The sequence below is a fragment of the Paramisgurnus dabryanus genome, chromosome 6 (genome assembly GCF_030506205.2).
Source record: "Paramisgurnus dabryanus chromosome 6, PD_genome_1.1, whole genome shotgun sequence".
Taxonomy (NCBI): domain Eukaryota; kingdom Metazoa; phylum Chordata; class Actinopteri; order Cypriniformes; family Cobitidae; genus Paramisgurnus; species Paramisgurnus dabryanus.
Window position 1 is genome coordinate 5,995,864 of NC_133342.1, and position 26,532 is coordinate 6,022,395.

General features: G+C 35.9%; 2 protein-coding genes across 3 annotated transcripts in view; both read right to left on the bottom strand.

Annotated features, from left to right (window-relative positions):
* Positions 1-26,532, bottom strand: part of pax3a (paired box 3a) — a 78,820-nt gene that overhangs the window by 5,312 nt on the left and 46,976 nt on the right. The gene's annotated exons all lie outside the window — the stretch shown is intronic.
* On the bottom strand, positions 1,873-14,317 carry LOC141282315 (corticotropin-releasing factor receptor 2-like). Its single transcript, XM_073815045.1, has 4 exons — positions 14,147-14,317; positions 11,117-11,223; positions 8,534-8,651; positions 1,873-2,124 (listed from the first exon to the last, which is right to left on the bottom strand). The coding sequence occupies exons 1-4, from the start codon at positions 14,315-14,317 to the stop codon at positions 1,873-1,875; spliced, it is 648 nt and encodes a 215-aa protein (XP_073671146.1).

Here is a 26,532-nt window from a genome sequence, read left to right on the forward strand (position 1 = left end):
TTCAAATATATAGACAATATAGGATTGAAATATTTGCCTGCAAACTTAGTTTTTATCAAGTGTTACAACTAACCCCCTGCCTGTTACAATCACCCCACCTATGGGGTAAGTTGTAACGTTTGCACTTCTGTCACGTTTGGTGTAATTGTCCAAGAATGGCAAGTACTAGAAACAAACTTCAAATGATCATCTATAGCAGAGATGTGTGTGTTGCTTGTGTAAAAATATAATTAATCAAACTCAAATATTTAGTGAATGATTGAGCCAAAACCAAAAAGCATTAGGTTGTGCCCAGCTCTCCCCTATATGTGTTGTAGTTAATATATAGTACTAGTACATATTACATTAACGTACCATTAATGTATAATAATAAATAATACACTTATTGCACATGACATGACTGACCAAAACTGTACCTTATATGGTACAACTGTTCATCACCATAAAGGTTACATTTTGTACCTGTAGTTAGTACCTTTATAACTTTTTTGGGTACATAATTGCACCCTAAGGACCTATTGGGGTGGCTTCCCGGACAAGGCTTATCCTAATCCCAGACTAAAATGCATGTTTGAGCTGCTTTAATTTAAAAACACCCCGCACTGACATATCTTAAAATATATCAGTGCCATTGTTTTGTCTCAAGATGCGCACCATTATTTTTTGTAAAAAAAATACTTAAATGTTCTAATAAAACTAAGGACTAATCTTAACCCTGTCCGGGAAACCACCCAATTGTGAACCTTTAAAGGTACTACAGTTAAATGTTTTGGTCATTTAGGAACACCTTCATTTCTGACAGTGTAATGATAACTAGTTATTTTTAAACTATCCCTTACATTAACCAATTTTAATAAAGCTCATACATTGCTTTTCAAAATAAATACATTCAAAGAATGCTTTTTACTCTAACTTACATCTCACTTTGTCACAGCATCAGAAACAGTTTGGTTGGGGGCAGTTTAAATCAATGGCACCCAGTCGACAGAAGTGAAAATCTCTTGACTACATTATGATTTTTTCATGTCTATACAGCATGAGCTGAATATAATAATAAAATGTCCCTGCTGTCTACCCAGAACAGCTCCCAGAATCCCTTGCTTATGTACACAGAAAGAGAATGGTGTGAATATCAAAGACATCTTGAAGAGGGAGCTTGTGGTTTGACATTTAGACTTTTCCACAATAAATGACTTCAGATATTATCTTGTATACTCTTCAGTATTCTGCCCTACCGTTTGTAATTCTCAGTAATTTAATTAAATCTGTACCAGACTCTTTGAGGTTTTGACAAATTTAATTGCTTCTGCTGTATAAGAAAGCGAAACTTTTATAATCTTGAACACATTATGAAAAGTGATATTGGTTTTTCACAGTTGTGTTTACTAATTACAAAAACTCTTAAAGAGCACCTATTTCATGGCTGAAAACAATGTTATTTTGTGTATTTGGTATTATACAATGTGTTTGCGTGGTTTATGGTTCAAAAACACATTATTTTCCACATACTGTACAATTTTGTAGCTCCAGATTTTACTCTCTTCGTGAAACGCAAGGATTTGAAAAGCTCTGTGTCCCTCATTGGCCAGCTAATCTGTACGTTGTGATTGGCCTAAATACCTCTTATTTCAACCAAAGTTGAAATAATAACATTGGTTAATTGTTATCAATATGGGTTAAACCAATGGGTTAATGGGTTAAACAAATGTTTACACATATTATTAACCTTTATAATGTGACATATCCACTGCCAGTCAAAAGATTAGTGTCATCTAACTGAAATATGACCTGGATGTGCTTGACAGGTTTGTGAGATTCACTCGCAAGAAAATAAGAAGATGAGATCGGTACCAAACCAGAATCAAAAACTTTCTATGATAAAAGCACTTTAAACTTCATTTTAACTTTTTTTAACATGAGCAGGTTATTATTCCACTTAAGAGGAGCATTGAGAAAAGAAATCAACTCACACCATCCGATGAAGAGGAAGACCCATTTTCTGAGCTTGTCTGTGGAATATGTCATCACAATAGCTGTGTGGAGATAACAGCCCTCCACAAACATCCAGAAGAAATTGGTCACCACAAAGTAATTATAGATTGTTGTTATGAGACGACACCAGGGCTATGGAGAAAGAGGAAAAGGGTGTTAATTGGTGTGAACTGTTTCATGATTCTGCAAATCTTTTAAGCAGGGTTTTATAAAAAATGTGTTGGGACATCACTTTTTTTTAAAAGTTGAAAACTTGCTGGGGAGTAATCTGTTCAAAATGCCTTTCAAGTAGTTTTACAATCAAAACAACAAACTGAATGCCGTCACAATTGAAACAATCTGAGGTTTTTGTATTTAGGAGGTGAAATACAAGAGGATGCACCATATAATGGAGGCAACCTGAAGTACATTTAAGGCTTCACTAAAACAAATGATTCATTCAAATCACTCAACTTTTTAAAGATAAGTGGTCGCTATTAATTTATATAAGCTACATTTAAACAAAAAAAAATTTGAAAAACAAAAGAAAACAAAATACTTTTGTTTAAATGTAGCTTAAATAAATTGATTGCAACCACTTTTGAGTAAAATTGAGTAAATTGAATGAATAGTTTTTTAGCTTAGTTTACAGGAGAAACCTCATTAAAAAATGATTTTTAGATGTGATTTTTTTCAAAGGGATTTAATTCTCTTTTGCTACAGTGGCTGAACATTTAATACACATTGCATTTATATTATTTGTGTTTTATCTAAAGCTGCTTACACTGAAAAAAATGATTAATTCAATTTACTCAATTTTACTCAAAAGTGGTTGCAATCACTTTATTTAAGCTACATTTAAACAAAAGTTTTAGGGCTCTATCATACACCCGCAGTGCCGGTCCTAGATGCTGGGGGGCCCTAAGCAAAGCTTTGTGAGGGGCCCTCTGTCAGTGCATTCAGACCCTTATAGCATAGCACACATACATCTCGGAGACGTCTATTTGATGTCTGCGTTTACATCTGCAAGATGTCTTATTTAAATTGTTTTCTCATCTGCAATACGTCTGTGAGACGTCTCCTAAAAGATGTCATATAGACATATTGAAGATGTCTGCAAGACGTTTTTGATTTAGAATGTATGTAAAGCAGCTCTTTTCCTTTATAAGATGTTTTTACACACCAGATGTATTCCAGATCTCCAGATCTTTACCAGACATCTCACAGAGGTACCTGTGCTATCTGGGTAAAACCCAGTCAATGTTGCTGTTAGTTAGTTGTTAACTAACCACATAGTGTATTATCTTATAGCTGTATAATATTCCCATATGCACATTACTTTGAAACCCTGACTGATAAACTTGCTGATTATAACATGAAACATGTATTTGCTGATAAGTTGTTTTGATTTAAAATGTGTTGTGAGAAGCACTACAAAATTTACCTGATCTAAATGAATGTAATGAATCAAATTAAATTACATATAAATACATACTGTTAATACACAGGGGTTAAATTGGGATTTGTTATGTGGGGGGGGCTCTGTGGGGAGGGGTACTTCGAGGGGTAACATGTTTAATACTGATGACAGCAAAGCCACTGGTGTGTTTCAATGACATTCTGGACCTCTGATAGGATTTGATAAGTTTCAGCTTTAAAAGAGCATTTCACCCGTAGAAACATTAATCTTTATTGAAAGTGTTATATTTGTAGTCGAAATGTAACATACATTTAGAATTTGGTGCCTATTTGACAGAGAAAAGGGGTGTTTGTAGTCTCATTTCCCTCAACAAAGACATTGCACTTCCTTCTTTCAATGATGCAAAATGATGATTTTTACATCATTGAAAGAAGGATGTGCAACACTGAAATCTGTATTTCTCCAGTCTCAGCGGCAACTGAGAAAATGATGCATGACCATTCAAAAACATGACTGGAGTTCTAACTATACAAAGCTTAATGCAAATGGGTGAAGTGTCCCTTTAAAGCTGTCACAGAGGTTGACCCCAAATATTTTAAAAATAGTGTCTGATTTTAAATATTGCAAATCTATGAGTTTGACACCCTATATCCATTTGTTGCACATGTCATTATGCACAACTGATCAAACTTTAAAGGAAGTTAAAAGAATCAATCTCCTTGAATAATTCTAGGCATAAGATGCCCAAAAAGACTCAATTAACAAGATAAGGTACAACACACAGTACTGTATCAGCAACATGTCTTAGAAATTAGCCATAGAGATTCCCTATGCTGGTCAGCAGCTACAATCATATAGTTAGGTTTGATTTGTGTAATCAAAATACATTATTTTATTATCTATACAATGAGTTATATCCAGTGTTATCCAGTTAACATACTGTAATTAAACGAGTGACATATACTTTAATCCTTTACAAATTTCAAGTCTTCTATTAAGTTTTCTCGACGTGGGCACCATTCTTACCTCTCTCTCTCTCTCTCTCTCTCTCTCTCTCTCTCTCTCTCTCTCTCTCTCTCTCTCTCTCTCTCTCGTCAAATTATCCTGCACGAGAGCGCGTTCTTGAAGTTCAAAGGAAAAAGCGCGTGTTTTCGCGGCAATTGTGTCACCCAATTCGCGTCATTTGAATCGCCCCATGCTAAGACGCGTGTCTTTACATTGACTTAATCTGCTCGCGCAAATCCTTTATCTTGTTCCCTTGCTTCACGTTTTTTTCCCTTTATTTTGCTCCAGACGGATAGCTTTGTCGTTGTTTTAAATCAATGGTGGGCATATAATATGCGCATCGTTACCAAATCACTCTTCTGCGTCATGCACGCGGCCGTTTCTAAATTTGAAGGCTGCAACCTCCGGATCATGTCGCATATGCGCGCTGCATACGTCATCAAGCCTGATTTATTTAAGTTAAATAAGCATTTCATTTGCAAGTCATAAGCATAATATAACAATTAACCATTAACTAAGAATAATAGTCAACATTATAATTGTTAATATTCTAAAATACGTTTTTATGACGCATATGCAGCCTACAAATGTGACCTCTGAAGGCTGCAGCCTTCGGATTGAGAAACTGCCTGCATGTTGTCCGAGTACATATCAGTGATTTAAGAAATCATTAAGTATTTTTAAAAACCCGCACAAATTCGGAAGTTTGCAAATTATTTAAATTATAGCGTCTTGTTTTCATTAAACATAATAATAATTTTTCTTTGATATAATGGTTTTAAATAATTCTGAGATCAAGGGGGCCCTCTAGTGGTGCGGGGCCCTATGCAAATTGCGTACTTTGCGTATAGGAAAGACCGGCACTGTACACCCGGCGCAATACAGCGCAATGCACAACGCAACTGTCCTTTGCTAGTTTTGACCCGGCGCAATTATCATTTTCACGTTTAGTGCCATGTTGTTTAAATAGCAAATGCTTTTGGGCCCAATTTTGGGCATTCTGTTCTCAAAACGAGGTGTGCTCAGGCGCATTGTTGGCGCGTTGCTATTTTGAGGCAAATAAAATAGACTACGCCATTGACCAACAAAAACCTGCTCTAAAGTGTCAGTGTCAGTGTCAATGTCAATGGCGCAATATTGTTTTTGTTATTTAGTGAGCGGTTAATATGCCCATATAAACGGGATGACAACGCGCGTTTGCTTATCACATACATGGATGCACAGCAGCACACAAACGCGTTTAACTCTTTCCCCGCCATTGACGAGATATATATCGTCAATTAAGAGAAAACGCTTCCCCGCCAATGACGAGATTTTCCGTCTTTCCGCAATACCGCTATTATCCACCAGGTGGCGCCCTTCCGCAACTTTTAAAACCGGAAGTATTGCCCTATGGCAAGCTGCTGCATGTCCGTGTCTGTTTTAAAGATCGCTCTGGATGGGATCTCTATGAAAAGTCCGTCACAAAAATGGAATTATCTCTGCTTTTTGCTCAAAATATGGTGTTTTTGCAAAAACCTACCCATATTCAAAAGCTGATTGCAAAAGAACCACTAAAGGTAGGATGAAACGGTTTTTTTTGTTTGAAAGCAGAGGGTCTGTTCTTTCATTTGGTATATTGTATGTTTATTTATTTAAAGAAGAACATTTTCTGGAAGGCATTAAACTTTGGTGAAAATCCTGAAAAACGCTGGCGCTGGCTGGCAACTTTTTTTAAAAACGCTGGCGGTGAAAGAGTTAAATATGAAAAATTAAAGGAATAAAATGTAAAAGATTATTATTGAGTCTCTTGGACATAAATGAGGACCGATTATTAGACGTGAGAAAGCGTAAATACCATCTTCACCTGTAGCCTGGTAAGTAAATAAATACTTTGCTTTAAACATGCAATGTTTTTTAAAATGCTATCACACGGCTTTATTGTATATGATGTACCTGTGGATATGGTGAGATGAGAAACATTTCATAAAATGCTTTAAAAAAAAAACATGCCGCTGTCCGGGTGCTGAAACGGCTTTGTAAATTCCAATTATTTTATGAGATTGCAATGATTATGTAGGATATCAATACATTTACAGCAATTAAAAGCCTGCTATTTTTACTTCATGACTGAAAGAAAATGGCTTTTAAAGGTTTTAATCCAAAAAATAATAATTTAAATACAAATAAAAACAACAAAATTTTTTAACATTAATCTTAAACTGGTGGTCTTCTTTCTCCGCTTAGTTTTTCAGTTCATAAATTCTGCTTTTTTAAATAGGGATTAGGCACAGCGTCAGGCGCAACTTGCTTTTAAAGGGGATGAGAGCTGAAACTGTCATTGGTTTATTGCACGTTACACCTAAAACACTCCCATTACTCATTACGAGAATAGGAACAACCCTTTTAGGCCGTGCGCTTGGCGCATAAACTATTTTTCCTGTGGTTAAATTAGCAAAAGTAGGTTTGGACACGCCCGTTTAGACCTCCCCGTGCGCTTTAGACCATGCGCAGTTCAAAAAAAAATTTCACTCATTTTTGTTTAAATGTATCTTAAATAAATTGATTGGAACCACTTACCTTAAAAGATTGAGTAAACTGAATTAATAAGATATGCATTTATATCAGCATGTGTGTTTCCTGGGTTCGAATCCATATTCTTTCGTACAACTAAAGCGAAGATCTATCACTGTGTACAGAAGCACACTGCATTATAAATAAATTCAAATTAAAGCAAATTCAAGAGCCATATTTCCACCAGAAGATATACTGCAGTCCTTGAAAAGTAAACAACAACAGAATGCTATTTTATGAGTTTAGCGCAGTCAACAGCTGGACAACAGCTCTCATAGCTATTTCAATGTTGAGTATAATAAAACAGTTCTAAATGCTGATTGGTCAATGAGGCCATGTTAATATAAATTATGTATTAACAGCTAGGACTTTTATGTATTTCACTATGCATCACGCATATTTACCTCAGTTTCCATGTCAAGGACTACTGGACGTCTTGTTAGTATGTTAGTAATATGCATATTTCACAAGTTAATATATATCTTAGATGTTTTAAAGGCAATACAGTATATTATTGAGGTATTGTAGAGCACTATATTGTGAAAATAGTGAATTAAAGGGAATTGCTCCTATTCCTGATGCTTATGACATCACAGGCATCTCACTGCCCCTCCACTTTAAAATAATTGGCTACATTTTTAGAGTGGCAGCAAAGTCAGCCAATCAGTAATGAGATTGCAGGTTAAGCCAGTAGGGGGAGCCAAATAGGTGCAAAACCACTTGTTTAAAATCCCCCCCATAATAGAGCTGTCTGAGAGAGGTTTTTAGGAAGCTTCTAAGGCATTACAGACCCAAACAAAATTTTTTTGTCTACATGTCACATCACAGAACAAGTATAAATACCCCATTCAATCATTCTATGTCACCTTTAAAAAAGTTTGCAGCATGATGGTAAGGAAATGATGACAGAACTTTCTTTTTTTTGTGAACTATCCCTTTAAGCATGATTTATAGCAAATATCTACACAGCACAGCTAAGAACGTAACTACTTTGTTTCAGCTTTTTGGAAATGCTTTAATGCCCAGATGTCATTCAGAAACAGAGCCACCCATCTCTTATTAAAGTATATAATGCATACCCACAAGCCGTCCTTATTACTCACTAGTGGAATATGATGAGAAATCATCGCTTTTGTTTCCATCAAATGGGAAAACCCTCCAATAATAATATTCACAACAATCATGTTTTTCTTATGTTAATAGAAAGCACTTGTCATAATTAGTGACAAACACAGTCATTCATTGTGAAGAGTAAATTAGCACTGCATGATGGGAACATCATGAAGCACTTTGGGCTGATCATAGCCTCATATACTCTCTCTTCAATGTCAATTATTTTCAGTAGGCAGTTTGTGTAAAACAACTACTTTGAGAAGGAAATCATGTGGTTTTTAAGAAAGAAATTGAACTAGCACTTTTTAATCTTAAGCTGCCTGTTTTAGAAACATGCAGTGTGAAAGCTTTAAACTATGCAGCTTTGCTAAAAGATCACTTCTTAGAAGCATAAATGCAAATGTTATAAACCTGCAGATGCCCTTGCATACTAAAACGCTGATAGGTAAATAGTTGCAAAGTGTTTCCTACCTCATTGGTCTCATGAATGTTGTGGTCAATCAACTGAAGCAAAAACCACATTACATTCCTTAGAATGAACGTCGTAATTAAGTTCCAATGGATTATATTGCGAAGGCATCGGATGCTCCTTAAAATGGGAAAAATAACATATTAACTTCAGCGATATACTCAATGACTCATTTTTAGCATTTACATGAGCTGATTATGAAAATGTGTTTGATTACACAGAGAGACATGCATTATATATGACCGATCTTACTTATAGGAAACATTAAAGTAATACTTTCTATAAAGGTTGTATATGAACTGTAAAAAAACTATTTAAATGATTAAATCTAGGTTTTTGTTAACATAGTAGGGCTAGGATGCTGTTTGGAAAAAGTCATAATGAATAAATTTAATTGGAATCAATGGAATTTTTTGGACCACTAAATCAGTCATAAGTAGCACAAGTATGTTTGTAGAAATAGCCAACAAATACATTACATTGTTTGGGTCAAAATTATATATATTTTTTTTCAAAATTCATAGGATATTAAGTAAAGATCATGTCCCATGAATATATTTTGTAAATCTCCTACCATAAATGTATCCAAAATTAATTAATCATTAGTAATATGTGTTTCTAAAGACTTCATTTGGACAACTTTAAAGGTGATTTTCTCAATATTATAATTTTTTCGCACCCTCAGATTGCAAATTTTGACCCTTGACCCTTATGACTGGTTCTGTGGTCCAAGGTTACATATGTGAAATGAATAAAAAATGATTATTAAACAAGCATAATTCAGAGCTGAAATAACTCAAACTTCAGAAAAAGTTGTGTAAACCTTTTTCAATGTTAAATATTTCATATACACACTCTCAGGAAAAAAGGTGCAAATTATGTCACCGGGACAGTACCTTTTAAAAAGGTCCTAATATGTACCATTTTGGTACAGAAATTTACCTTTTTAAGTATCAGTAGGTACCTATTATGTACCAATATGAACCTTTGAGGTACTGTACAGCTTGCATTGGCATGCCTTAAAGACTTTAAGGGCCCTATCTTGCACTCAGCGCAATTGACTTTGTCAGTGACGCATGTATCATTCGTATTTTGCACCGGCACACAGCGGGTTTTTCCCTCCACAGACGCACGTCGGCAAACTAGGGAATGAACTTGCGCTCCCTGGGCGGTTCAGCGCAAAAAAGGGCGTGTTGCGGCGCAAACCATACCTGATGCTATTTTGCAGTTTCAAAAAACAATTGCGCAACTGACCAAAAAAAACTAGTCTAAAGTCAGTGGCGCGTTGCGCGTGGTTCATTATGCTATTTTAAGGGCGCATGCTTGACCATAATGTATAGCGTGCACAACGCGCACACAATTTGCTTATTTAATCTACACAGATGCAACAGTTATTTTTGCAAATCATAAATTGTTACAATAAAAAATATTAACACATGAGATAAGGGGAATCAAAGTGGTGAGCATTGTGGTGATAGTTTTTATTTATTGTGTGGCTGCGTTAAAAAATTCTCATGCAAAAACCGATTAAAATATTTTCATAAGTTTGTTGTGTGGCTGTATTATGTTTATTTTATGTAAATAATAATTAAAATGTTTTCATAAGAAACCTTAATGTATATGAACTTGATTTGTAAGTGTACTTTGGGGTTGGACCTTGCTTGCGTTTCTTGGGTCCGATGTCAAAGCCCCCAAACCCTTTCAGCGGTGAGGGTGGACGCAGATCTGTGTAGAGGCAGATCCACCTCCCGTTACACGGCGTGCCCGATTTATGCTGGCAAGCTTGGGATTCCCCCGTCTCCTGACATCATTGTAGCGCTTGGCGCAACGATGGAGATGCCAGCTGATGAGACAATTGTGGCTATTTCCTCTCATGCCTGTTTAACCTACGCTGATTTGGGCGGGTTTCTCCTATCCCCATACAAAACAACTTCTCTGTCTTTGACTGCTCTTACAAGAACGTCGGTCTCCTCTGCTGTGAACCGCTCCTGGCGTGCACCTGGTAAATCCGTCATAATAATAGCAACCCGCCATGGAACTTGCGCCCTTGCATTTAAAGGGAATGTTGGATAGTGTTCTGATTGGTTTATTTGACGTTACGCCCAAACCACACCTATGAATAATGAACCTACTTCAGACCAACCCCTTATTGATTTGCGCCTGGCGCAAGAGTTATTTCTCCCGCCGGGAAAATAGCAACAGCGCCCAAGATCCTCCTACAAAGTCACTTGCGCTTTGCGCTTCGCACTTGCGTTTCAGATCGTTAAAATAGGGCCCAAAGTCTTTAAATGTCTTTGACTAAAAGACAAGTCTAGTAGATGCCCCCAAACTACATCTAGAAATTAGGTCTTCACCAAATATTACTGTATGTGTACACTGTCAGAAAAATGGTACAAAAGCTATCACTGAGACAGTAAAGGTCCAAAAATGTGCTACAGTATATCGGTACAAGATATATGTCTTTGAGATACCTATATGCACTCTTTACAAATGTGTACTTTTTAAAAAGGTACCACCCCAGGGACTGCAAACACATTTATATGAAGAAAGGCACTTTAGTACAGAAATATGACAGATATACCTACCTTAAGCACATGAAGAGAATGAAGGCGATAACTAGAGCTCCGACAGATATACAGTGACCAAAGTAATTTATAATGAGGGCTATTTTATAATGCATAGGGTATTTCCTCTGTGAACAAAAATGTTTAGTATTATTAATTCTCAAAGGCATGATCAAAATATAATTCATGTTCATCTTTCAACATAAATGATTATATATTTGTTATGATATGATTGCAGTTGTAGCACAAATCGATAGTTATTATTCAGTGACCATTTTGCCCTTGCTTAACACATTATGGAGGGTTGTGTGGAATGAAAGTCATTTATATATTCCTCATGAGTCTTTGAAGTTTAAATGAGGTCACAGAACTGTAACACAAGGGTGAAAAAACAGGTTGGAATTTTGCACATTGTTTGCATGCAGAAGTTTTCTAAAGTGAAGTAAGAACTTGAATGATGCATGAAAATGATATGAGCTTCGGTGAACTGGAAAAGAGTCTACAGATATTTCATTAGTAACACAACATTTAATTTTAAGCGTCCAAATGCCGACTAGTTTTTCTCATTAAATATAGGTTGATTCATAACATGCATAACAAACCATACCAGTGACTATAAAGGAATTAAAAGCAGCAAAGAAATGCAATTATATTTTGAAGAGTCTTTTTGACTTATAATGGACCCATTTTATGTTCCTGACTTTAGCACGTATAAATAAACAACGGTTGGATGGCTCAGCTGGTGTGTGAAGGTGAAATGGGAGATTGTAATAAATGTTATTATAGGATTTCATTTTTGGCAACAGCAGATAATTTACTACATGCTTTCTGTCACAGCTTCAGTGGAGAGTATTGACTGTAATGTTTACACACTGTATGTAAATGTGAAATAGCACATAAGCATTTATATATTGATAATATTAATTATAGGCAACATCCTTTAACAATTGAATGAATTCATTTAAAATAAATACTGTGATAATAATAATAATCAATAATATGTTTTAGTCACATAAGATAAAAAAGACCAGACCCTTGATGCCTGTGAAACTTCCTTACACAACAAAGTAAACATGGATCTTTGTTTATATCGCTGTGTATTGGAGTAACGTTTCTTTTGAGCTAATCGAATTATTTATGAATTAAAACAGATGGAAAACAGGCCTATGATTTATGGAGTGTTATGTATTCAGTGCAAAATTGGTTCAATGTTTTCCCCTCCAGGTACAGTACGTGACCAAAGTCTATGAAGTATCATATGCCATTTCTCACACAACATTACAGCTCTCATTTTGCTTGTTTTACTATTTACTGCTTGCACAAATTATATATTTAATGGCTAACCTATGCATGGCTCAAAACTAACTTTGCCACAGTGCAACCAACTTTCTTAGCTGGTCGCACCAGCACATGATTTGGTTGTATACTTTATTTTTACAACAACATGGAATTAATCATACATGCTGATGAATGAGTTTAGCACTGATGCAAAAAGACTAACGGTGACACAGAACTCATGTTGGCAAAATGTTTTATCGTTTAACTACAATATGGCGGCACAGTCGGTGTAATTCGATGGTGCTGCATGACTCTGAATGTTATTTACTTAAAGGAATATTCCATTTTCTTAAAAGAAAAATCCAGATAATTTACTCACCACCACGTCATCCAAAATGTTGATGTCTTTTTTTGTTCAGTCCAGAAGAAATTATGTTTTTTGAGGGAAACATTGCAGGATTTTTCTCATTTTAATGGACTTTAATAGAGCCCAACATTTAATACTTAACTCAACACGTAACAGTTTTTTTCAGCGGAGTTTCAAAGGTCTATAAACGATCCCAAACGAGGCATAAGGGTCTTATCTAGCAATACGATTGTCATTTTTGACAAGAAAAATAAAAAATATGTACTTTTAAACCACAACTTTCGTCTAGGTCAAGTCCAGCGCGACCTAACATAAATGCGTAGTGATGTAGGGAGGTCTCGTGTTACATATATAAAACGCACATTTGCGGACCATTGAAAACAATAAACTGACACAAAGACATTAATTAGTATCAGTTGACATACAACAACGTAGGAACGGTCCTCTTTCAAGACGCTTGTAAACACTGGGGCGGAGTTTCGCGTTTGTCCTCTGTGACCTCTTGACATCATGACGTATTGCGCGGGGTCAGCTGGCGCATCACGACCGGATCTACATGACGAGATGAAGTTGTGGTTTAAAAGAGTATATTTGTTATTTTTTATTGTCAAAAATGACAATCGTTTTGCTAGATAAGACCCTTATGCCTCGTTTGGGATTGTTTATAGTCCTTTGAAACTCCGTTGAAAAAAAACGTTAAGTGTTGAGTTAAGTATTAAATGTTGAGCTCTATTAAAGTCCATTAAAATGAGAAAAATCCTGCAATGTTTTCCTCAAAAAACATAATTTCTTCTCGACTAAACAAAGAAAGACATCAACATTTTGGATGACATGGTGGTGAGTAAATTATTTGGATTTTTCTTTGAAGAAAATGGACTAATCCTTTAAGCCATTCACTTATATCAAGATTAAATTACATGATATTTGTACCAAATCATGATACATGCTGACTTCACCCTATAAGCTGCAAGACACATTGATCTGTTTTGGAAGAGCGGAAAGACTAGCGCATTTATAGCCTCTAATAAGAGTGTAATAAAAAAATGTACAAAAATGAATGAATACTATGATTGGATTACATACAATACTGTATATGAATAGGTGCTTTAACGCAGCTCATTGAGACAGGGATGGGGAATAGAGAGCGATGATACTGAAATTAAAGTCTAAAAGACAAACGTTTCATTTTTTCTCAAAAGCAACACTTTTAAATGTTTCTAGTTTCTAGTTTTTGTGCATCAATTCAGAATTCCTTCACGTCAGCTTTGTAAAGCGTCATGTATTTGCTATTGTAAAATATTTTAAATGATGGCTATATTGGATGGCAAACTACCATGGTAATCTGAAGGTAATTTAATCCATTTCTTCACAAAATATATCTATTGCATTCAAACACATTTACCCACCTTTTCCTCTAAAATGGGTTCACAGTTGGAGTAGTTACTCTTCAGAGCCCATGTGCCATTCTCCAAGCACTCTCTATATGCACTTCCTGTTAAGAATTGAAAGTAGTTCAAAGTAAGTGGGTCGTAGTTCTCAAAGTTTAAATGGATATGCAGTTCAACCTCACAATGCATGACTGGCCAGTGGCTTAAATGAATTCATATTCAGACAAGCTAAAAAGAAATTTAAATTCAGAAGCTTGTAAGAAATTTTCCTTAGGTCAGGTATACTTGCTGAACAGCTGCTATATGTAAAGCTTTTTATTCAGTAATGTAAATAAAGTAATTTCCATAATCTGTGCACTGTAATTTATTTTTTGTAAAACTATATATTATTTTGAAAGCTAACAGATCCATGATATCGACTCATTTAAATGCCCGCCATATGCTCTTAAAGAATTGGTTATTTCCAAAGGGACAAACACAATTGTTTGGGTTAAATTAATCCAGAACTTTCAGGAACAGGAGACGAACCCAGGCGCAGACAGTTTAACAGAAACTTTTATTAAAACAAAAACAAGAAAACAAAACCCACGAGGGGGCAAAGCACACTATGCAAACAAAACACTAAACAGACTTGACAAAAGATACAGTTGACTAACAATAGCATAAGCTTTAAACAGGACTGGTACAAAACGAACGAGCACAGGACAGCAAACACAAGGGCATTAAATAGGGGAACAAATCAAGAGGGGAACAGGTGACATGATTCAAACAATATTGGGACAATGAACAAGGAAACAAGGGGGCGGGGTCAAGAGACGAAACAGAAAGCACATGGCTAGGAAAACAAAGCCAGTGCTCTCACACAAAACATTGGGCTGCCATGATCCTGTCACTATGACTAGAAAACTGTGACCTGAAGACAGGATCATGACAAGAACATATTAATATTTGACCCAACAATGGGTTAAAACAGCATTTTGGGTTAAATCAACTCAGGATAGGTGAAATGCAGTAGGTTTACAGCCCAGTGCATTGAGTTTGTCGCTTGAAAACAACCCAGAATTTTTAGTTTAGTGTGTAGTTTAAACATTTCAGAGTTCTGTGTTTACCTTCCATGTGCTTTTTCTTTTGGGCATTTGAGCATATAAACTTAAAGAAAGGACTGACTTGGTTTCTTATTCCCAGGAGTTATTTTCCATAAAAATATGTCATACTCAGAAAGTCTTACTTTGCCCTGGTCTTAGCTTCATATATTTTCATTTTATGTGAAGTTCTTATTTCCGTGCCAAGGACTTCTTGTGAACATAAATGAGAAACGTCGAAATTTGTTAACTGTTGTATTTTGTTATTACATTCCTTTTAAAGAGGCACTTCACCAGTCAGCTTTTCCTACTCAAAGTAGCCTAATAAAGGCACTTTTTTGTTTTAGAAGGGGTGAGCATTAGATAAGCTTTCAGTAGGAAGTTACAAATTAGTTTTAGGACTGCTAGCTGGCACAGAAGGTTAAAAAGAACCACTTGTCAGGGGCTATCAGATTAGTTTTATATTAAGTGGACCATAAATCTTTTATTCTCCAATGGCATAATCATGCACATCTATACTCTAAAATAATGCAAGGCTATTTCAAGCCATGGTTGGGTAAAATATAGATAATCCCAACCCCTGGATATAGAGATATCATCTATTAACACCCTGAACTTGAAAAATTTATGTTTTCAGCTCTGTAGTACAACAGTGCATATTTTATCACCTTCACCTACAGAAGTGTGAAGATTCAGTTACTTTACTGCTAAGCCTTTTACTACATTGCTTTTCAAAGGACGAGAAAATGTTCCCAAGGCATAGCTTTAAATTCTTCATTATGAATCTAATACAAGCATCCTGCCCATAACCAGATTTCTTAAATATATCAGTTACTTCTGCCAGATGAAGAGTAAATGGTACTGACCGACTGACAGCTTGGGTACATATTTTGACAATTTTTTCTAACAGTCCAGGTCTCCACAGCAGGGCTGCAAAATCCATTGTTTTGTTGCCAAGACTTGATATGTTTGTTCAGCAGACAGAAGAATTTTTCTGCCCAATTTCTATTTCGATAAAAATGGAGGCGTCTGCGAGGATGACTGCCAAACTATGGATTTTCATGCTGAAGGAGCTCAGATAGGAAAACTGGCACAAATACAATACATCATTCACAACAATGCAGCAATTTTCATACCAGTAGCAACGCAACGAATGATGTTGAAAGTTGAAACCATACAGCATCTACCTAAGCGTTTGCCATTGATTACCAACCTCAGAGTTCATTGTCAGTCTGTCTCAAAGGTTAATTAGATTTTTTATTTATTTATTTATATCACTAAGAATCCATTTCTCAAAGGGCATTTATTTCTGGAAATCGAACTGCTTTGTGTATTTGGATGCCTTTTGAATGCAATGAGACGTAGTACATAATGCTATCTTATACCTGGCAAAACATACAATATAGAGTGAAAACGCTAAGACCTTAAGAGATGGATACAGCTTGTGGCTGGGGATGAAAACATCGACCTTCAGAAACATAGCAAGACAGAAAAATACATTCCAAACGTGCCCTCAATCTCGTGTTTGAAAGTGTACTGCAAAGCTGTTGGTTTGCTGATTGTGGTACTTTGTAAAAACCAGCTGAGATATATAACCGTTTTGATATCTATTATTTAAAAATAAGAAAAGCTAAATAAAAATCAGTTGTTGTGTCCAAACCATTAACTGGTAGTGTATAAAAAAATATATTGTGTTTACAGAGATGTGAAGAGATGTGTAAAGGCGTCCACGGGAACGTTCTGTCAAATGAGTGTTGCAGACAGCTGCCAATGCCCTCATTAGCGCCCATGATGGATTTGAAATGTAGCTGCTCCTGAAACTTTCCATATCACCTTCAGGCAGCAGTGAAAACAGATTCAAAATGATATTTTTGCTATTAGACCTGCAGAGACTTCGATATACACTAACAGACCTGGGATGTACAGGGATCTTTCACTAGAATAATGTGCCTTCTACTGTATGTGAAGTTCTTTCACGCCAATAGCCCTGTCAACAACTAAGGGTTGATCAACATGGATTTAATGAAAATCTTTTTTTAATAACAGTAGGATAAATCAGTATATATTTTCAATAGGGTTATCAATAGATTACAATATTAGATTAATCGCATGATTTCATGAGTTAACTCGCAATTAATCGCCAATTAATCTAACATTTTTTCTGTTCTAAATTTACCTTAATTTAACAATTTTCAGTTTTTTAATACTCTAATCAAGATGGGTGTGAACAAATATAGATGTTTTATGCAAATTTATGTTACACCAGCCTGTTTACATTGTCAACAGAACCATCAGCCATAGTTTTGTATTTGAATTTTCCTTTCACGAGACTCTTTTCTTTCTCCATTTCTGTTTGCTGCTGCATCATTTGTGAGCTGTGGTCGAAATGAGAAAATTTGATAAAACAAGTTTAATATTTTGACATTCTCTGTTAAAAAATATCAAAACTAAGGGTGTCACGATTTCGATTTTAAATCGAAATCGATCGAAATTATGACTTATGACGCACTGGATTTATTTAAGATGTAAGAGTCCAAGACGTGCGCATTAAGTCCATGTGCGTGCAAGAAGGAATCCTACAAGCTTTCTTGCGTAAAGTAAACCCCACAAACCCCCATGCGAGGAAAAGCACGCAATGTGCATGTTAACTCTTTCCCCGCCATTGACGAGATATCTCGTCAATTAAGAGAAAACGCTTCCCCGCCAATGACGAGATTTTCCGTCTTTCCGCAATACCGCTATTATCCACCAGGTGGATCCGCAACTTTTTAAAACCGGAAGTATTGCCCTATGGCAAGCTGCTGCATGTCCGTGTCTGTTTTAAAGATCGCTCTGAATGGGATCTCTATGAAAAGTCCGTCACAAAAATGGAATTATCTCTGCTTTTTGCTCAAAATGTGGTGTTTTTGCAGAAACCTACCTATATTCAAAAGCTGATTGCAAAAGAACCACTAAAGGTAGGATGAAACGTTTATTTTTGTTTGAAAGCAGAGGGTCTGTTCTTTCATTTGGTATATTGTATGTTTATATATTTAAAGAAGAACATTTTCTGGAAGGCATTAAACTTTGGTGAAAATCATGAAAAATGCTGGCGCTGGCTGGCAACTTTTTTAAAAAACGCTGGCGGTGAAAGAGTTAATGTGAAACTATAATAATAATAATAATAAATAATAATAATTATAATAATAATAAATAATGGCATTGCATTTTTATCTTTCAAAAAAAAAAAAAAAAAATCGAGGATCGAAACGAAACGTGACCTTAGAATCGAAAATGTAATCGATTGGAGGATTTGAAGAATCGTGACACCCTATTCAAAACAATGCATGACTTGTTTTAATCTTCAACCTGTTTGAAGTTGACACAGTCAGCAAAGGTCATTTTGAGAAAAATCCCAAATTACCACAAAATTACCACATCCATACCTCAAAATAATAGATTTAATAAATAGATTTAGCACACACAAAGTCAAAAACAATTTTTAATATAAGTTAAACTTTTGAAACCAAAATATGCGTATGGAGACCCATCTTTGCATTAGATCATTTATGAAGGTTCAACCCTCAAAAAACGTACAAATGAACCACCTCTTTAGAGCGGAGCAGATACGGCTGTTGTGTTAACACTGACCCAAACGAACTGTACTGAGACCGACACGTCATTTGGGACGACCTAAACAGTGTATGTGTGAAAGCACCCTAATTTGCATATTGATAGAACCCTGTATACTACTAAATGAGGCAAGGTTGAAGAGTTAAATTCAAGTTGTTTTAAGGCATGAAAAAATATTATCACAGGAAAAAATGGTGTTTTGATTCTCAAAAATTAGTTCTAAGGGATAAAGTGATCGACTACATGGGGACTTTAAAATGGCACCTCTCTCTTTCAGCAGCACTCTTAGGGGCAATTTTCCGGACAGGGCTTATTCTAGTCTCAGACTGAAAGGCATGATTGAGCTGCCTTAATTTAAAAACACCTCGCACTGACATATCTTAAAGAGCACCTTTTTTATTGCTTTAAAACAATGTTATTTTGTGTATTTGATATAATACAATGTCTTTGCATGGTTTATGGTTAAAAAACACAGTATTTTCCACATACTATACATTTTTGTAGCTCCAGATTTCACTCACTACCTGAAACCCACTGATTCATATAGAAAAATCACTGATTTGAAAAGCGCCATTTCCCTGATTGACCAGCAAATCTGTACGTTGTGATTGGCCTGAATACCTCTGACGTCAGCCGGAAATGTGCCGTTCCTTACCATGTTTGAAAGATTCGGTCACTAAATGAGTTAATTTACAGGCTGAGTCCAAAGCAGGAGGAATTATGATAATGTCGGTCTTTACTACATCACCAATCCTAGGCAGTAAACTGTTGCCTAAATCCATGTGTTTGTTGTAGTCAAGAAAAGAGATTTTACGTTGGAGAAGATAACTCGCGTCATCGTTTACTTTGGGGTATGTACCTTTGCATATCGTTAACATGTACTAATACACACCTACACACCAAAGTAAATGTAAAAGCGTGAATCAGATAATTGGGCTCTTTAACATAATCGTTTTTGTCTCAATATCCACACCACTAATGTGTTCTAGATAGTAAGGTATACCTGCAGAAATTACTTAAATGTCCTAATATTACAAAATCCTATGATTCTAAACCCCATCTGAGAAACTGCCCCTTAAAGGCGGAGTCCACGATGTTTGAAAAACGGTTTGGAAAAGGAGACGGGCCGACTACCAAAACACACTTATAGCCAATCAAATCAAATCAAATGCCGGGTTGCGTATGTGTGGGGCGGGTCTATCAAGAGAAGGTCCAGATTCTATTGGGGTAGGGGCGTGTTTGTTTAGGTGATTTCAAATATCAACATTGGCTTTCAAACATCATGGACTCCGCCTTTAAAGTTGCATTATGTACATGTCAAACAGAATTTAACACATCAAATTGCTTTTTGTTCCAATACAACATATTTTAATAATCTGAATGGGTTTTGTCTTTTGTTTTGTTTATAAAATTGTACTGCTGGATGATTGCACTGATAAAAACAATTTCCTTTTGTGCTCTGTGAAGGACAGTCAATATAGAATTTAAGCTTTTGTGTGAATTGTAATTGATAGAAGAGAGAACTGAAAATGTTAGTGTGGTAACAGGCTATATACTGTATACATCATTCAGTTGTGATTGACGGGTCTTAATGAACATACTTCTCTTGAACTTTTGTTTACAACTCAGTTTAATTGATAAAACACATGAATAGCGTTCACACAGTACACTAGAGAAATTGGCTTGACATTATGCCAGCACCTAAACTATATGACCGTACAGGAAGACATGCAAAAAATTAAAACTAGGCCTTAATTGACACAGGGCGTGGGATATGACACATACAATAAAATATTTCCTTCCTGGAGTAACTGGAGCTTTTGGGCAGCAATTTAATTGACACTTTCCCATCTACCTTACTTTTAGTGAACTTCAGTGAAACTTATAAAGGGTAAAGTGGACTGACATCTCCGAGTGGCTGTTTTGATTTTCAAAGAGGATTTCTGTCTATTCTCTCTCTTCTAATCTTATAAGAGACAGAATGACACAGTTCAATCATTTCAGAAGGGGCTTTTACACTGACAGACAAAAAATTAACGCGTTTTCATCAAATGACCGGATTTTATTCATATTAAACCAATAGTTAATATTAACCTCTTCAACCCTGAGGACCCTGTCCCGGGTCCAGAATTTCGTATTTTGACTTAATATAAAATATTCTTTTAATCTTTGATGCTCCGTCATGGACCCCAGTAACACATATGTGACCCGTCACGGAAACTAGGGACTCAAGTCGGCAGCACAAGTTTCGAGAAAATGAGAAACAAAGTTTTTTTTTCGAAATTTGTGATTTTCGTTTTATTGCAGAATCTGTTAGTTGAGATCACGAAGAAGCCTCTCCATGTTTGAGATAGCAGTTTTTGTATATTTAAAAGCGTACATTTTGCGGTTAAAATAGGCTTGTTTTTCCGGAGATTCTAGCGTGCAGCGGGGGGCGTCATTGTCTGTGTGTATATTTACATACTGTATAAGCTTGTGTTTTCGCCTCCGCCCCCAAAGGGAACAGCGTGACTACTAAATAAGGATAGTTCGCCCAAAAATGAAAATAATGTAATTAATGACTCACCCTTATGTCGTTCTAAACTCGGAAGACCTCCGTTCATCTTCGGAACACAGTTTAAGATGTTTTATCGTTAGATTTAGTCCGAGAGCTTTCTATCCCCTTCATTGAAAATCTATGTATGGTTTCCATGTCCAGAAAGTTAATAAAAACATCATCAAAGTAGTCCATGTGACATCAGTGGGTCAGTAAGATTGTGTTGATGCATCGAAAATACAGTTTGGTCCAAAAATAGCAGAATTACGACTTTATTCAGCATTGTCTTCTCTTCCGGCTCGAGCGTGAAGTCACGTGACTGTAGTGACGCGCTGCCCTGTTCCTCAGACATGTTTGCTAAGTTTTTTTTTTTTTTCAAACTAATAGCCTGCGTCTCCCCAGACTGTAAAGCTCGGGCGCACAAAACAAAAGAAAAATAAAAGAAGCTGGGGCGGAACAAATAACAGTCAGCCGCATCGTACATCAGCCGCATCGTACGTCAGCCGCGTCACTGACTTTATGCGGCGCCGCATTCGGATGACGTCAAAGTACCGCGAGAGCTCTTAAGAAATCTTACGGAGTAGTTTAATTTCGACTCGCTCTCGCGGTACTTTGACGTCATCTGTATGTCAGTTCTTGCAGCGCAGCATGAGTCCAAACACACAGAAGTTACACAGATATAGTTGTATTCTTCATATAATTGGCTACATGTTTTGTCTATCAATATTTTCCATGAAGTCATTGGCTGATGGAGGAACGAGCGAGCCATTGGTAACCTCTCTAAAGGATGTCACGTTTTCGACGGCGCTGTTTGGATGATCTATTATACTACTTCCCTATTTTAAATACAAACTTTGAAGGCGGGTTCATGTGTTTAACGGAGTGAAAGCTCATATACCCTTACATGTTACGATTTAAATAGTCTTCAGATTATATATTATATTGTATTACCAGACATTCATGCGAAATCTGATGTAAACAATCTATATTTCACGGATTATACGCATTTGTGGACAAATATGGACATTGGATAATCTGAAACAGACTGGATTCGACTTGTGATCCCCACAAAGGTAAAAGAGTCATGTTTATTTTTGCGGGTTGTCATTTGGTCATAAAATACTACATATGATGCTAGAACATCTCAAAAAGGGTTTTACAGGGGGCATGGCTTAGCTAAATGAGATGTAAATGAGCCCTATTGTCTCCCCCAGCTGAAAAGAAGAGTCCCTTTCGTCTCGATTTTCTCGGTTTGAGTATTTCTGAGTTCCTATATTCAAATGGCCACAACTTCTCCAAATCTTATCAGATTTCCATGTGTTACACATCGTTGGAAAGCTTAGAAACTGCACTTTCAGAATCTGTGAATAACTCAAAATGCCCAGATCCGACTTGTGTCCCTACTTTCCGTGACTGGTCACATATGAGATACTGTTTGAAAGCTTAGAGTCTCTACTTTCTGCAGATATGCATCACTTTGACACATCTTTTACTGTAAGAAAGTTATTTACACTTAATTTACACTATCACCCCCCCCAATATTTTATTATATCATTTAATATTTACATATTTCATATTTTTCAAAAATGACAAACATGGGCAAGTCTTATATCAAATGAAAGCTCTCACTCTCAGGAATAAGGCTACAGCGTTATTTTTGTTCTATTATCAACACATATCCAACAATCATCGAATGAATAATAAGGTAAAAAATGGTCTTTTGTAAACATATGTGAAACTTGAGTGTGAACTGCCTCAGATAGCACATATAGCCACAAATGATACACCATCTTTTATTTTAGGTCCTACTCTAAACAATGAGTCCATTCACAGCATTTTCTTTGGTTGTGTGCATATATAATCACTTGCTATTTATTATATGTGCAAAACAAAAAATTAATATTTATATGAAAAATGTATTTTCACACCCTTTAGTAAAATGAGAATAACTTTTGAATGCGACATGCTAAAGAGTTCATTCTTTTTTTTGATTGTTTACTGTCTGCTGCTGGTAACAACCAGAACTGTCTGCAGTCTGCTAGAGCACCCAGAACCAGAGTTATATACTATCAAAGACAGTATTTTCAACATAAAAAAGAAAATTTGGTGTTTCATCATATGAAAAACAACATAAATAACAATATTTGTCACAAACAGCAGCTTTTTATGTAACTTCAAAGGGTTTTCTTTAAAATGATATAAAGAAATTGCATTTATTCCACTGTATGTGGTTATGGGGAAACTTCAAATGTTTTTAGGCAGAAATTGTATACAAAAAGGGTATTATTCCTCCCTTCAGTTGGAGTAAAATAACTTTTGCATAGATTATGATAGAGAAAAAATTCCTTTTTCCTCTGTAAGCTGACAATTGCTGGAATCAAACAAAACTGTCTGCAGGGACCTGAGATACCCAGGGCCAGAGTTATACACTTTCAAATAAAAACTTTAGAAAAAAACATCAAAAAGCGCCTATTTATTTTTGTGTTTATTAGAGGACTGATATCACATACAACCATGTTGAGCACTTTTAACAGTGTTTTATGTAATTTCAAAGGGTTACCTGTAAAATGATACCAAACTTTTGTATGTAAACCTCTGCATGTGGGTATGGGATGCTTTTGAAATTGGGGAGGCCAAATCCAGGCAAAAATCCCCAAAATAGCTTCAGGGTGTAAGAAGTTAAGCCAAAATCCTGCTATCATATATTCTGTGGTGGTCTATTGGTGAAAGCGACAGCACTACAAATCGTTTTTAAATTGTCACAAATTGTTTACAAATGACAGGTCATGGTTTTGGAAATCAGTACTGCAGTTTATTTCTGACAAAGCAGCATATGAAATGCCATTTGCAGAAATATATTTTTCTGGTTGAATGAGAGATGACCTGCTGGGATGAGGTGCATAAACCTCAGGAATGACCTACTTTCCAGCAAGCTCAAGCGGTTAGTAATACTTGTCATTAAAATGTAATTCCACCACACTTGGGGTGCCAGGAAATGGCAGATTATGAGATAAAGCAATAATAAAACCAATAAATTTCACATTTCCTCTAAGCAATTCAATTTATAATTTACAACCATTATAAATTTTTTCCTAATATCCATGTAATGTCAAGCACTGGTTAATAGGATATAACATGTACATCTGAATTCTAGATACTACACTTGCATCTAAAGGAAACACTGTCGCCATCCAGTTAGGTCTGTGTCACTGACACTTTATATTTTAGCTGCACACTACACAACCCCTAGATTGCTCCTGTCACTATGTAAGACGTTCAGTGATCTTCCTGACCCAAAGTCTCACTTGTTGGCAATACCTTGACATTTTTCAGCATGGTTGAAATGATCAGCACGTAGTGTTGTAGAGAATGGATGTGTTGAAAACTGTGCTACAGTAGCTGGTGCAAGACATTGTTGTGAGCAATGCATATGTGTTCATCAATGCATTTTATAGATTTTAAATTGGTGCAGCTGCTCTGACACTTTGAGCTCTGGGTATAGGCAGAGGATGAATTAAATCCAGGGTAAGGCTAAAAAGCGATTCACACAGAACGTGTTATTTGAATTCCACTTTGCATTCATTTTTATAATTTTTCTAGAATGACTGACACTCATCTTTTGCAGCACAGCACTTTAAATGCAGTGTAAGCTCATCAATGTCAGTTCTAGAACAGTGGACCAATCAGAAAAGCCCAGAGGCGGCACACGCGTTGCAGGGTTTTTTCAGGCATCCTTGCATTTTGTGCTGTTCTTTAAAAACAATTCATGAGTGCTCTCACATTTAAGACGTAAGCATACGGTCTGTCCCAACAGAATCGAACTTAAAATGTAAAACCAAATTTAAAATGTTTTTAAAACCTCCAAGGTGCCACCTGTCATGAAGCAACAACCTACACCTCCAAGCATAAATGCTCCCCATACATTTATAGAAAACCCAGCCATACTTATGTTAATTTTAAAATAAATCAAGCATAGTGTAATGTATGGGTGATTTGGCATGGCAACCAATAATAATAAATAGCCATTGCTTTATCTAATGAAGCAAAATCTGCGTTTGGACCTCACATCATACAGTATAATGATATCTTCGATGTTTAATGTTGTTGTTATGTGTACTGCAAACTTGAATTTGACGTGTTGTTGTTCTGATTCGTAAAACAAGTCTTGGTCTTGAACTATGTGCGCATGTCCATTTTTAAATGCTTGAAATGTTTGTTGCCTGCAAAAGCTAATACTAACCTGAGCTTTTTAAAGCTTGTAACAGATATGTGTCATAAAATATGAATTTAATAGATTTTAATATGAATACATTTTTTTATTAATGTAATCACAATTAGATTTAAAAACTTTGTGATTTATTACTTAAAGAGCCTTTGTCTATGAAAAATATAAAATATAAAAAATAATATCATCTTAATTTTATCTGCGCTTGCGCACAGCATTCAATTACGTTTCCCACAGCTGCTCTGCTGCTAATTTAGAGCCGGAGAGGATTTCTCATTGTTTGGATTTTGGGACTGAGAAAACCGAGTTGTAAGTAGTATTTTCATGTAAAAGCATCAGAAACAGCTGCCTTTCAGATAGTAATATGCGTGTAATTTTTTTTAAAGCGATCTAAATCACTTATCACTTAATCCACAGTCAAGGGAAAGTTAAGCCTTTCACACGCACCGCCCATGGCTCTGGATCTAATGGGCAATGTGAATTTTAATCTCTAAATGTTTGCAGCATTTTCCAAATTTAGGAACTGACTGCTGACACAATCTGCTTATATTCTGCACATAATGTAAACACATAATGTGTCATTCAGGGGCAATTCTAGGATTTTCATTTTAGGGGGGTTCAACCCCCAATAAGGGTATGATTAAAAAATAGGGGGGCAGACTGGGACAATAATTCTGGTCGGTAATTTGAGTCCATTCCAGGCCGCTTTGCTGCTGCCGTCACCATGTTCATGTAATCCACCGGATTTGCTAATCTTATAGGTTAATCTTATTAGTTTATATAGCCACTGTGTTCATCTGAATGGGAACACATTTATACAGATGTAAAATACAGAAAAGGGTACTGACCAACAAGTGATCTACCTTAATGCATTAAAATAGAGTTATAGTCTATGATGCGGTTTCCAGGACTGGGTTTAGATTAAGCCAGGACTAGGCCTTAGTTATAT